The 14,702-nt window shown below is 39.1% G+C and overlaps 1 protein-coding gene across 1 annotated transcript in view; it reads right to left on the bottom strand.

Moving 5' to 3' along the window:
- Lama4 (laminin subunit alpha 4) overlaps window positions 1-14,702 on the bottom strand; it is a 132,566-nt gene that overhangs the window by 25,424 nt on the left and 92,440 nt on the right. Inside the window, exons 17-25 of the mRNA XM_090338257.1 lie at window positions 12,470-12,586; window positions 9,053-9,232; window positions 8,263-8,402; window positions 6,224-6,397; window positions 5,466-5,611; window positions 4,765-4,927; window positions 3,684-3,817; window positions 1,492-1,663; window positions 255-386 (exon numbers count right to left, since the gene is read on the bottom strand). Of these exons, the coding sequence (XP_090194383.1) occupies window positions 255-386; window positions 1,492-1,663; window positions 3,684-3,817; window positions 4,765-4,927; window positions 5,466-5,611; window positions 6,224-6,397; window positions 8,263-8,402; window positions 9,053-9,232; window positions 12,470-12,586 (1,358 nt within the window). The remainder of the gene's footprint in view (window positions 1-254; window positions 387-1,491; window positions 1,664-3,683; window positions 3,818-4,764; window positions 4,928-5,465; window positions 5,612-6,223; window positions 6,398-8,262; window positions 8,403-9,052; window positions 9,233-12,469; window positions 12,587-14,702) is intronic.

Here is a 14,702-nt window from a genome sequence, read left to right as displayed (position 1 = left end):
TGATCACAGACACAGATCATCTCACTGAGCTTTTCATCTGTATCATCATGCTAGCATGAAATTGTGATCCTTCCAATCTCGGCCTCCTGAGTAGCAATGATTACACATGCATACCTGGCTCTTCATCACTTGCTCTTTAGATGTAAAACTTCATTTTTAATTACCATTCTTCCTATCTTACTTGACCACCTGATCTGATCATTCAATAAATCTAAGTTCAAGATCCCAAACTACCCAAAGCATGAAGGTTTTACCTCATGGTATTTTGCATCATTAATCTGGGCTTTCTTCAGTGTGTCTTCAAGATGCACAGGGCCGTTGCTGAATCCAAAGTCGTAGAACACATGTAAGTAACCATTGTGCATTTCCAGGCTGAAAAACATGCTCTGTGGAGAGAAGGAAGTTATTAAGATGGGAACATCTGCTTTTTGAAAGTAGAGTCAGAGTTAACTGAACTTGGAACTAGCATTATGTTATGATTTAAATTATTTTGGAAGGCCAAGGAAGTCCAATGTGATTCTTTCTATGAAACAAAATGAAAATTTCTCATGGCTTTGAAATTTCTCTACATGAAGATTTTTTTCAATGGATTTGAACTTTTTTTTGAAGTTTTCTGTATTTAATTAGCTTTCAAGAACTGACATCAGGGGAGAGAAAATTTAACAGCCAAATGCTGAATATTTACCTTTGCCAACGGGTACAGGAAATTGAAAAACTGTAGTAGGCACAGTTATTGATGTGTCTTAATTTTCTTTGCTTTAGATAGCTATCTTATTCATTTACAAGAGCAAAGAAACAGTACTGCAAAAAGGACAAGACTATTGAATCTTTGCATCATAAAGGGTTCAACATGATTCTCAAACATATTTAGGATATTTAATTATAACATCATTTTTTCTATGTATGTGGTACCAAGGAATCGAACCTGGGTCTTCATGCATGCTAGGCAAGCACTCTACCACTAGGCTACACTCCCGGACCATTTCTGCATGTTTTATAAGAATTTTATTTTAAATACTTAATTCTTCAAAATCTTATCTTTGCATAAATTTTATTACTCCTTTGGATGTTTCATGAATACTTGTATCTCTAGATAATCCGTCATTTATAAAGATATATAAGCTTCACACTTGTGTCTAAAGCACACTGGCTTTTTTGATTGCTTAGGATTTATGGTTTGGAAGGGAAAGAGTGTGAAATTCTGCAGGGAGACCACACACTTTGCTCTTGGTACTGATTTTTCATGGTTTTTCTAATGAAAGGGCTTGTTTGACGAACCACTGAAAAAATGTAGCGTGGGGAAATGCATTTCAGGACTGCCTTTATTTACTGCAGTTATTTCTTCTCTGAAGGGAAAAAAAAAGTGCAATCTTGCTTTCTACACTAGAAATTCGGTCTCACAGAATGATTCTCTCAGTCTGGAAAGGTACTGGCGGTGTAAATAGCCAGAAGTAAGGGCAATTAAGAAGTAGAACTTTTCTATTTACTCACTCCATTGACCATCAGGAGCACCAGGCCATGGTCAGCAGGGGTTCGAACTTCTATGTCAAAGCGGGTCACCTGACCAAATTTCCCTCTCCTGGTGATATCTCTCACCACAGCATAACTGGAGCCATCAAAGAAGTAACTGGCAGCTCGACTCTGAGTGAAGGCCAGTTTATTTCTGAAACAGAAACAGGACCATATGAACATTATTGATTCTATCATGCTTTTGAAGAGATCTCAGGTCTTCCATTGACCCTACTGTTTTTGTGAGGTGAACACTTCAATGTTTATTCACATGCGTTTCTCAAGAATCAAAGTTGTCCAAATTAAATCTTTCTGCTAATAGTACTACATATCTCTAAAAAGAAAAAAAGAAGAGACTGAAAACAAAAAAGTCAAATTAGTATTTGCCCCAAATGAAATTAAGAACAAAACTGTTGGTTTCTATAAGTAACAAACCAAATCCAAGCATCTGCATCCTCTCCTCTCCCTACCCCAGCCCCCACCACACAACAACAAGAAACAAGAACCAGCTAGAGCCTGATGGGTGGTGTCCTGATCAAAACCTGGGCCAAAGCCCAAGCTCTGCAGCAGACAGGTCTCCTCCATCCAGTGGGGATGCAGTGCAGGGAAGCTTTCTGCTGAGGAAGGATCCTGCAGGGCTGGTGTGGGGTGGGTGGGTTTTCAGAATCTTCAAAGCTCCTTGGTTTATTATGCTCCTCACCAGCCTCTCCCAGAGCTTCTCATCTTGGGAAAGGACTCCCATTCTATGTGGCCCCTACTCAATTGTGGTCTGTAAGCTATCCTTCTCTTCTTGGTTCTCTATACCACTCTTTTCAATCTTCCCTTCCTCTCCACTGAATTTGGCATGAGCCCATTTGGGGCTGGTACTGGATTTCCGGAATAGGCCTGGCCACAAGAGAAGGCTCCTCCACCTCGGTTCACCCACTTGTTGGTTCCTTCACCTTCTTGGTCATCATGCAAGTAATACGTCTTGCTTTTGGGTGTATACTCTGGATGCCTTTCCTCTTCTCGGCTTCTCTTTCGAAAGTCGTTGCTTATCAGAGTTCCTAGAATGGCTCCTGGACCTTGGTGAAAGGGATCTTCTCTTTGGGGACTGGGATCGGGACTGGCCCCAACGAGGACTGTAAGCTTGAGGGTAGTTCTGCCAGTTGGAGCGGGAGTTGCCACCGCCTCCATACTGGCCTCATGGATAGATAGAAGCCTCGGCTGCGCCCACGACAGTAATCGGGCCTCTGCGATGACCTCGAAAATCTCGACTCTGACAAACTCTGGGTGATTCCTTCTCTGTTACGAGCTGGAGAGTATGGACTGGAACGAGATCGAGAACTTAGCCTTCGATTTCTTGGACGTGGGGTAGATGGGCTCGGAGATGCAGACTTGGCAAATGGACCTGGATGCTGATGTTGATGGAGAAGAGCGAGATCCAGACAGATTTGCTTGTTTCTGACATCTCGGGAGAGGGTTGCTTTTCAACTGCTCCTTATTAGAACAAGGATCCAGCATGCCATGTTTCAAAGAACATGGAGAGACCAAGCTGCAGCCTCATAACGGGCCCGAACCTCGTCTCCGACTGACACTGTGCAACCCTTGACCCTACTTTTAAGCGAAGTCCTGCTGTCTGTGTGGAAGAAATGAAAGACTTACAAGAAAGCTAACCAGGTGGGGTGCAAGTGGCTTACCTTGTATCCTAGCTACTCAGGTGGGTGAAATCTGAGCATCGTGGTTTGCAGCCAGCCCAGACAGGAAACTGTGAGATTCTTATTTCCAATTAACCACTAAAAAACCAGAAGTGGAGCCCTACCTCGAGTGGTTGAGTGAAAAAGCTACGGGACAGTGCTCAGGCCCTGAGTTCAAGTCCCATTACTGCCCCTCTCCACTCATCAAGTAAACTGATTTATTTTTAATGACTTTCTTCTTTACTCAAGGTACCAAGACAACTGAAGTCTCCAACCCCTCCAGTCTTTGCAATCCTAAATCAAAGCTCCGAATGAACAATACTTCCAATACTTGCATGTGCTCATCTGTGGTAGAGAAAAACTGAATAGTTTTCAGGCAAGGGATTGTATAATTTTACAGCCATTTTCCTCAAAGCACAAGTTGGAGAACCTGCTCTCATGCTGCTGGCTGTTCCTCCCTGCCTATGACAGTCTTCAGTCCACTCAACTGTGTCTTACCTGGCACAGGGAACTGACTTGGAGGGATCCATGTGATAGATGTGCTTAAAGTTGTACAAGCTGATCACCTCATTATTCAAAGTGGCCAACTCCAGGCAGCCGGCAAAGCCAGGCAGGTTTAAGCTGGGAGGGAGCTGACAAACAGACAAATAAAAGCAATTACCTCCTCATCACATTTCACTGTACCACACAGAACACCTACAAAGCAGAACTCACATCAAAAGGACCTGCTCACAGATCTAAACATCTTTCTAGACCAGAGTTGGCAACAACTTGATACCTTTGGCATTTAAAGAACCATTTGTTATGCACATTCTAGCAGAGAATGTGGGGGCATGTGTTACTCTGTGTGCTGGACAATTAATTCATGACACAAAGAAATCCTCGCATAAGTTTTAAGAGAGGGTGATTCTCAGTGAAGTTAAATAAGTTGCCCATAACCACTAGGAATCATAAGGTCTCATGTTTTCCTCAAGGGCCTACTTTCTTTTCAGAATGTTTTATTTCATACCTATTAGTTGAGATAGGCATGGGTGAAACTGCTCATGTGCAGTGCTTAAGACTAGGTCCAAAATGTGTATCACAGGTACTCTTGCAGCAGATGGGCAATACTAATTATCTTTGCATATAAATCAAAATAAAAGTAATTGATTTTTAACTGTTAGCTCAAACGCACTGGATCTATAAAAATAGGTAGTAGAGAATAGGTATATCATATCAGATTTATACATTTCCTGTTGAAGCCTACTTATTGAGCTGAGTTTAAAACATTTTAGGTGAGGGAAGGGAAAGTGGAAGAATAATGTGAAAGGGGGTAAAATGTTTGAGAAGAAATATACCCACTACCTTATATTTGCAACTGTAACCTCTCTGTACATCACCCTGACAATAAAATTAAATTAAAATATTTTTATTGTGAAGTAATTGTACAGATGTTACAATTCCACAAGTCAGGTTATGAGAACAATACATGTTTGATCAATATTACCCTTTACCATATTTTCCCCTACCTCTACAGGGGTATAGATCTATGACAATCGCTGTTAATTATAGTAAGTCAAAATGTAACTGGATGGCTTACCTTGAAGTTTGAAGGCACTCCACCAACATAAAACACTGTGTCCTCAGGACTCAGGTCTAGCAAGGAGTTGTTACCTGCAAATGTCCCCTTTTTGATAAACTTTTCCTCTGCTGTGCTACTTAGACTTGGGACTGTCAAAAACACTTTTCCATGTTTCCCTATCCTATTGAAAGAAAGGATTGAAATATTTTATTAATCCAATAGTGTATACATATATATATCCTTAATTTACAATGCTAATTTCTGTACATCACAAAACTGGTGATTTGATCCTATTAATAAGCATTTATAGAACATGGACTGTCAATAGGAAGGGAAAGGACATACTATTTTGCAATTAATTCCTAGATTAGTTGGGTAAAATAAATCTAATAAACAGGTTACTATTTAAAAGTGATGACTATAAATAGAGATTCCCTCCTTGAACACTTGTTTGTTAAACTTGTCATTTAAAATATGATGTAAAAATCAACATTAATAAATTCTTTAATAAAAAAAGCAAAAAAAGTGATGACTATATTTTCTAACCTTTTCTTTTTCACTAAAAAAGAAGAAGGTTTGAGAAGGTGTATAGAAATAATGAAAGGAATAGGAGAAAGTAGAAAGTGAAGAAAATATGTAGAACATTTTCGGACAGATGTGTGTTCCATCAGTTTCTCACACAAAGTACATACAAACCGTGGACAATGGAATTGCCTTACCTTTCAATCTTGACAATACTAAAGTAAGCAGGCCAGGAACTGACAGGCTTGGAGTCTAGGGGAATCTCAACATCTTTAGTCCCCAGGTTATAGACATACACCAGGTTATCATTTTTTATTGCAAGGCCCATATATTGTTTTTTGGCCTGAAATGTTAAGAAGTCACTTAAGTAAAAATGCATGTAGTTGAAAATCATCCATTTTTATTTCTTCAGAGCACAATCAGCAGTCCAAAGTTGTTTATATAAACCGAAGTTTGTAAAGCAACTTTGGGCATGGATTATTACCCCTTTATTACTTCTTTTTCTGGACTGTCAGTCGACTGTCCTTGTGCTTGCCAAGTGCGAGCTGGGTAGGAAGGAAGGTAACTGACTGCAGCATTGTGTAAAATTGATGGGAAGTTAGTACATACCATTCTGGGAGTGTGCAAAAATGATTAGGCTAGCCAATGATGTCATGCATCCTGACACTAGGAATTGCTGCAGCAGCTTCAAACAGGATTGACTATGAATAGGTTGCTGTTATTCCGAAGGTCTTTGAAATACTCTGTTCAGACTCACCAAAAGTAGTAATAGGCTACTGCTAGAAAGCCATCCCAGAAGTAGCCCCAATGGAGAAGGCATCTCTTGTCCTCCAATTTTGCCATGAAATTGATTTCTATCTCTGAGCTACCCGAATGTGAATTTGTCTACTTGTCTTGTTTTCAACAGTTTTTCCCTTTCAGCATTATCCCTTCCATTAAATTCTTATATTCTTACACTTTTGCTTCCGAGGTAGAGAACAAACTGATCTGCGACCTCAGCCACTTCTGACTGCTTCAGTGGAGGCTTCATGTACAGACTGAGGGATGTGAAGGCTTTTAAGTCATCCATCCTAGTTTTGGTGTGCACTTCAACAGCTGACTGCCCATCGAACATCATGGAGACTTGGATCTGGAGTCAGAAAAGAATTCCATTAACACATGCCCTGCAGAAAGGGATAGAATGCTTTCAAACGGTTCTCAGTAGTCTTGCTTCCTTTCTGAGGGGGAAAATCAGAGCTCTTTTGGCCTTCATTCATTTGCTTACATATCTTCAGCTTATTAGAAAAGAAGAAATGGATGAACTGTGTATACTTATGCCATTTATACGTTTTCTGATTAATTGGATTTATTAAGACTAGTGGGCATTGATTAAATTGATGTTGGTAGTCAGGAAACTTAAGCTTCTATTCCCAAGTGATTGGAGTCCAGCTCTCCTATGTTGCCAGTTGAGTCAGTATCAATACATCTTAACAAGTAATCAAACAGGGTGTGAGAGTGAGGCCTTTTTGTAAGAATCAAGCATCTATAAGGGTGTAGAAAAAGCACCTCACTTTGGGGAAATGATTGAACTCAATGCCAATTTTAGAAAATGCTTTGAGGTGCCTCATGCCAGTGGCTCATGCCTCAAATCCTAGCTACTCAGGAGGCCGAGATATGAAGATATGGGTTCAAAGTCAGCCCCGGCAGGCAAGTCCCTGAGGCTCATCTACAATTAACCACCAGAAAAATCAGAAGTAGCACTGTGACTCAAGTGGTAGAATGATAGCCTTGAGCTGAAGAGCTCAGGGACAGCTCCCAGGCCCAGAGTTCAAGCCCCACGACCAACAACAACAACAAAGAATGCTTTCAGGTGACTAAGGCCCCAAATCAATAACTCTATAGACATAGTAAGAATAATAAGAAAGCGCCCAAAGAAACCACTCAGGGCCTCGAACTGTCACTGAGCTTTTTGGCTCATGGATGGTGTTCTACCATGAGCCATGTCTCCCTTTCTCTTGGATTTGTGACTTGAAACTGTGATTGTTTGTTACTGAGATGGCTGAATAACAGGAAATATAGCTTTTAACATAGCATTTCTGAATTTACCTTTAAGACAAACCTTCTTTAAAAAAATTCACTGAAATATCCAAATAAGTTGATACAGGACCATTTATCACATACTATTTAAAAGTTGGATATAGTTAGAAAGAATAAAATAGTTAAGCTCTTTCTGTTTGTCTGCAATACTCCATTCCTCATTGAGAAAATAAAAGTATATAATGTGTGGACCACAGAATTTCTTGAAGGGATAAGACAGATGGGCAAGATTATAATTGCCAGCTGTTTAGCCAATGATAATATTTCCTTTTTTTCCCACTGACTCTTCACTTGATTTAGTTTGTTATATGAGCTTTGCTGACTAGATTAGCTTGGTGGTTCTGAATCCTGGCTACACATTAGAATATTTTAGAAACTTTAAAAATTATATAGATCTGGAAGCTGAGCAATGGTTACTTATTTGTACAATCCTAGTTACTCAGAAGATTGGAACTTAAAGCCTGCCTGGGCAGACAACAAATCTGAGAGACTCATCTCCAATTAACCAGCAAAAGGCCTGAAGTTGAGGTGTGGCTGAAGTAGTAGAGTACCAGTCTTGAACAGAAAAAAACAAGAGAACCCAAGGTTCCCACTGTAAACCCTAATACTGACACACACATACCACCCCCCCACACCTATGTAAACATATATATATACACACACATATATATACAAGTATATACACGTGTGTGTGTGTGTGTGTGTGTGTGTGTGTGTGTGTGTGTATGTTGAGTTCTTCTCCCTCTGAGGTTGGCAGAAGAAATTGCCTCATCTTTTCCCCAGTTTATTCTGTGATTTTACAAGCTCTGTGTTGGATTATACAGAAAGGTTTCAGATGTTGGGAGCTGCCCAAGTTGTTGGAGCTCTGCTTTACGTTCTCACTATAATCAAGTAACTATGAGACCCCTCAGCCATTACCTTGTTGGCAACACTTCTGGTCTGAGCAATAAGCTCCCGGATCCTCTGGATGCTGGCGGAAACATTGCTTGCAGGACGCTTCTGCTCAACGGTACGAAGTTGATCCAGAAGCTGAGGGACCACTTCTGTCAGATTTCTTACTGCAGTAATAAAGACCAGTCACTTGAGTAAATAGCTGAATACTACATATATTTCAGAATGTGAAGAGATAACAAATACATTCTACCTCTAGTAGAATGTGACAAGTTATTTTCCATCCTGCCAAATTAGTGGTAAAGTTCAGGGTACAATCCATTCCTATGTTGTGATCTGTAGATCACTTATTGGTATAAATTGAAAGTGGAACAGGTTAATTCAGAATGCCCATGGCTCAAGGGCTGGATCCATAATAAATACACACATATTCCTTCCATCCAAAAGCACAGGTTCCACTTGATTCCTTCTATAAAATATTTAACAGGTTCCAATGAATTCACCAGACAAAATTAAGATGACAATGTTTTCTAGGAAGTCGGTGTGGTTACTACTATGCTGCTACTGCTATGATTATTTCACCAAGAAAAAAAAAGCTTACTTCAACAATCTATTATTTATTTATACAAAATGCACATCGATTCCCTATATCTACACACAGACATATAGATGACCAAATAACATTTTTCTTTTTTTTCTAAATTAATGTCTACAACGTTCCAATCCAAACTCCAAATGGAGCACTCTGCTTCTCACCCAAAGCTGTGTAGATTTTAACGGTTCAACCTGGATCTAAACTGTCAAATCTAAGAGATACCTGCATCTCTAGCAGAGTCCACAGCAGTGTTATAAGATGAAGGGTCAAAACTTTGAAGATTCTGTGACCAGTTGGTAAGATTGCCAGCCATGGGGCCAGTGACACGCTGCATGTCTGCCATGGCCTTGTTAGCCTCCTCGATGACCAGCTTGGACTGACCAAGCTGCAGCTGGGCGTCACCTTCGACAGAACACAAAGACATTCACTTTGGAGCTTGTTGGAGACACCCCAGTTAGTCACAGGGATAAAAGACACCTTGAGATTTGGAGTAGTAAGAAAAATTAATGTTTCAATACATGTTAACTATAACAGAATTGAAGTACACAAAAATGCAGGGTATGAATAAGTAAATCTGCAAGATTCCACAGTCTCATTAAAACCAAATAATTTACTTTAAAGGCTTTCCAATTAGGAAGTAAATTTTAAAAAAAGAGACAAATTTTTTCAAGTGAGAGAGCCAGAGAAAAATGCATATGAGATTTTTGAGACATCTACCTTAGGCTTATGTCTGAAATTCATCACAAATACTTCTTCCATATGGAAGAATATTCTCATGAGTTGCTTTTTTCATATATTTTTATTGTAATTAATAGAAGGGTTACATTATATTCACCAGAGAGAGGTGCATTACTTCACAAACATTGATACCCTTTCTCATGTCTTGGTTCCCATTTCCCTCTCCCCACCCTCACCCCTCATCTTTTTTCCCCCCTTCCCTATCTGATTTCAAATAGCCAAATAAGCATATATACAATATATCAGATAACAAGGTAAAATACTGTAGCAATATGAGATAACCAAGAGACAGCAAAAGAGATGAGAGATAACATAGTACATTAAGGACAACAATCGCTAATTATATGGCTTTTGTTTCTATATCCTGGAGGTCCTTTCATTTAGTGTCATACTATATGGCCTTATGTATCTAGGTTTTGTTCTATTGTAATCTCTGCTAGGAGAGCCCAAGGTTTCTACTGATTATGACAAATGAGGGAAACCATTGAGCCTATCTTCCTTTGAGTCTGGCTTACTTCACTTAACATGATTTTTTCTAAGTCTTTCCATTTCCTTACAAATGGGGTGATGTTGTTCTTTCTGAGAGCAGCATAGAATTCCATTGTGTACAAATACTACATCTTGTTGATCCACTCATCAACTGAGGGGCACCTGGGTTGGTTCCATATCTTTGCTATGGTAAATAGTGCTGCAATAAACATCATTGTGCTAATGGATTTAGTATGTCCTTGTTTCTGGACAATTGGGTAAATGCCAAGTAGTAGAATTGCTGGGTCATAGAGGAGCTCTATGTTTAGTCTTTTGAGGAACTGCCATACTGCTTTCCATAGTGGTTGAATGAGTTTTCACTCCCACCAACAGTGTAGTAGTGATCCCTCCTGGCCACATCCCTGCCAGCATCTGTTGTTGTTAGATTTCTTGATGATGGTCATTCTTTTATGGCCAGAGATGTCATGAGTTGCTTTTGCCATAAAAATGATGCTATATTGACTACAAAAATAAATTAATAAAAAGGTATCTTAATAAAATAATTTTATAAGAGTTTTGATAATGTGATTCAATTTTGTTTAAAAATTATGACAATCACTCTGGAAATCAGTATGGTGATTCCTCAAAAGACTAAACATAGAGCTCTCCTATGACCCAACAATCCCACCCCTTGGCATTTACCCAAATGTCCAGAAACAGGGGCATACTAAAGCTACTAGCACAATGATGTTCATTACAGCATTATTTACCATAGCTAAGATATGGAACCAAGCCAGATACCCCTCAGTAGATGAATGGATGAAGAAGATGTGGTACTTATACCCAATGGAATTCTATGCTGCCATCAGACAGAATGACATCATCCCAATCATAAAGAAATGGAAAGACTTGGAAAAAATCATATTAAAGTGAAGTAAGCCAGACTCAAAGGAACATAGGCTCCATGGTTTTCCTCATTTGTAATAATTAGTACACATCTAGGATTCTTCTAACAGAGGATCACAATAGCTCAAAAGCTATGTACATATTGGTCATTGAGCATGAGACTAAACAAAGTGAACTCTAGGAGGTTTATCTTTGTGATTGTTCTTAGTGTAGTGTGTGCATTATTTCTTTTCTCTTTTTTCCCCTTATGGTTAATCTCATGTGGTTACTCTATCTGACTTTTTACCTGGTGTATTGTACATACATCTATTTATTTGAGATAGGAAAGGGGAGAAAGCAAGATGATTGGGAGTTGGGGGGAGGGAAATGGGGAAAAACCTTAAAAGGGGATATCAATGTTTGAGAAATAATTCACCCACTGCCTGACAAATGTAACTGTAACCCCTCTATACATTACCTCAACAATAAAAAAGGAAAAAACAATATGACATACTGAAAATAAAAATAATATACACTATTTTTTGTTTAAGTGATGAGACTATAAGTGACTTTTTTTTTGTCAGTTGTGGGGCTTGAATCTGCATCTGGGCACTGTCCTGGAGCTCTTCAGCTCAAGGCTACTGCCCTACCCCTTGAGCCACAGTGCCACTTCCAGTTTTCTGATGGAATTGAAGATAAGAGTCTCACAGACTTTAGTAGTGCTGGGCTGGCTTTGAATTGCGATCCTCAGATCTCAGCCTTCTGAGTAGCTAGGATTACAAGTGTGGACAACCAACACCCAGCTCTAAGTGTCCTCCATGTTTCTTATCTGTATTTTGTTATTCTGTCATTTGGATCATGTGTTACTTCTATAACAAAAGTAGTTAGAAATGACTTTGTTGGAGCTTCAGATCTGCATCTGCTGACAAAGCTTCTCAATTCACCACCAATCCCATAGCCAGATCATAGGTGGACTACAGTCCTGTGGCTAAGATGTGTACGTGTTAGCAAGGCATCCATATCTAGCAATGTCTTAATTTTCCCTCTGTGGAGGATTCTAACTACAGCTTCTAAGACACCCCTGAAGTCCAGATTAGGTAAAATTTCTCTTCCCCATTTGGCATGCTGATCTCCTTGCTTAGATGATGAGAATCCCTTGATGTTTAACAGAGGGAAACTGTTTAAAGTGGGTGACAGGGAAAGACAACAACCAAATTAGGGTATTTTGTTAACAAGAATTGATGTTCATGAGAGAGCAGATTGTCGCAAAGTAGAACAGCATGATCCCATTAAAACACTTCAGTGCGCACTCAGGCACAGAGCGAACTGCGAAGAAAATGCTCTCAGATATAAAAGTCACTTTTGGGTGATTATAGCTTGTATACATTCTGTCTTCTTTTTAGTTCTTTTTAGGATATTTTTTTCATGGGATATTAATTCATAAAAACATATTCACAAGTCCCTCTTAGAAATATATGTAATAAGATTACATATATTTAGTCTTATATACCAGTAAACAACGGATGAGACTTTCAAGAGATTTTTTACCTCTTTCTGCTGCTTGGAGTCTCTTCACAGCGTCATTTAATATGTTTTTAAGGACTTCCTTTCTTGAGAGAGCTCCACTCACACGCCTGCTAGTGTCAGCTACAGCTGCTTCATTGTCTATGGAGAAGCAACAGCAAAAAGAACCAATGGGTTCAAGATTCCCACAAAACGTCTCCATTGAAATAATGTAAGTTCTGATCACCCATAGACCCATCTGCAATATTCTGAATACTCAGGACATAGATCACCCATTTACAGTGATAAGTATAGGATTACAGAATATTTGTAACACTTGTTGGAGGTGATTTAAGATGTCAATACTAATTTCATTGAGAAATAAAGCAGAGCTATGAAAAAATCACATCCAACACTACAGCCAATAAAGAACTGAGAATAAATTTACCTATTTGATGATGAATGGTTATATAGGAATAATTCATTTTTCTTTTTCTTTCAATAGTATGTGGTTTACTTTTTGTTTCTGGTCCTGGGTCTTTGGGCTTGCACTAAGGGCCTGGGGCTGTCACTGACCTTTTGTTGCTCAAGACTTTTTCTGCTGTTGTCTGCTTTTAAATTCCATTAAAAAGATGTGCTTAATAATGGTCCCTTTGTGGCTATATCCACACCAGCATTTGTTACTGTTAGTATATATTGGCCATTCTAACTGGGACCAGGTAAAATCTTAGTGTTGTTTTGAATTGAGTTTCCTTTAAGGCAAGAGAGGTTGGATATTTCTTCATGTGATTATTGGCCCATTTTGCTTCTTCTTCTGAAAAGTGTGTCTTTAAGTCATTAGTCCATTTTTATTGTGTTTGAGAGTTTTTTTAGAGTTTAATTTTTTGAGATCTAAATATATTTTGGATATTAGACCTTTGTGTGATATATCTTGGTAAAAATCTTCTCCCATTCGGTGGGCAGTCTATTAAGCTTGTTAGTTATGTCCTTTGCTATGCAAAAACTTGTGAATTTGATGAAAGCTCATTTATCTAATCTTTGATTTGTTGCAAATCTTTTGGGTTGGGTATTTATCAGAAGAAATGTTTCATTAAAAGTGTGTCCTTTTGAGAGTTTGCTGTCTTATACAAACATTTTCTGCAGAAGATTCATCTAAATAGCAGTTTATTGTGCATTGTTAACTGTTTGATATAGATAATTAATGAATTAATTAATTTCCAATCTTGGGGCTTGAACTCTGGGCCTAGGTACTGTCCCTGAGCTTCTTTTTGTTTTGAGCCATACAGCCAGTTCCAGCTTTCTGTGAGTAGTTTATTGGCAATGAGCCTCACAGACTTTTTTTTTTTTTTTTGCCAGTCCTGGGCTTGAGCTCAGGGCCTGAGCACTGTCTTTGAGATTTCTCAAGGCTAGAGCTCTACCACTTGAGCCGCAGCACCACTTCCAGCTTTTTTCTATGTATGTGGTACCGAGGAATCGAACCCAGGTCTTCGTGCATGCTGGGCAGGCACTCTACCACTCGGCCAACACCCGGCCCCTCACAGACATTTTTGTCCAGGCTGGCTTTGAACCGCAATCCTCAGATCTCAGCTTCCTGACTACCTAGGATCATAAACATGAGCCACTACTGCCTGGTTGGATAATGAATTTTTTAAAGTTGGAAATTTAGCGTATTCATGATTGAAGTTCACTTAGAAATGAATAAATAGTAAGCTCAAATTACAATGTAGCTCAGTAGATGATAATGGTTTAAGATGAAAAACTGGAACTGATATCACAAATGTGTTTATTGCCAAAAGTAGATAGTCCTATGAAGTCCTTAATCACATAGTCCTAAATCCTTTTCACTGTTCCTTTTTTTTTTTTTGCCAGTCCTGGGGCTTGAACTCAGGGCCTGGGCACTGTCCTTGGGCTTTTCCTCAAGGATAGAGCTCTACTACTTGAGCAACAGAACCACTTCTGGCTTTTCTGTGTATGTGGTACCAAGGAATTGAACCCGGATCTTTGTGCATGAGGCAAGCACTCTACCACTAAGCCAAACTCCCGACCCTTCACTGTTTCTTTTATGAAAAGATTTTAACCAAAAAAAGATCATGAAATAAGTGACCAAATCTATAAAATATTCAAAGATATGGAGACAGAGTGATAGGTAGTGTGTGTGTGTGTGTGTGTGTGTGTGTGTGTGTGTGTGTGTTCCTGGAACTTAAACTCAAGGCCAGGGTGTTCTGTCTCTAAGTATTTTTGCTCAAAGCTAGCACTCTACTATTTGAGCCACAGCTTC

This window comes from Megascapheus bottae, chromosome 8 (genome assembly GCF_031878675.1).
Source record: "Megascapheus bottae isolate mThoBot1 chromosome 8, mThoBot2.hap1, whole genome shotgun sequence".
In the NCBI taxonomy this organism is placed as follows: Eukaryota; Metazoa; Chordata; class Mammalia; order Rodentia; family Geomyidae; genus Megascapheus; species Megascapheus bottae.
The sequence above is the reverse complement of the archived record's forward strand: the minus strand, read 5'-3'. Positions and strand labels throughout refer to the sequence as shown.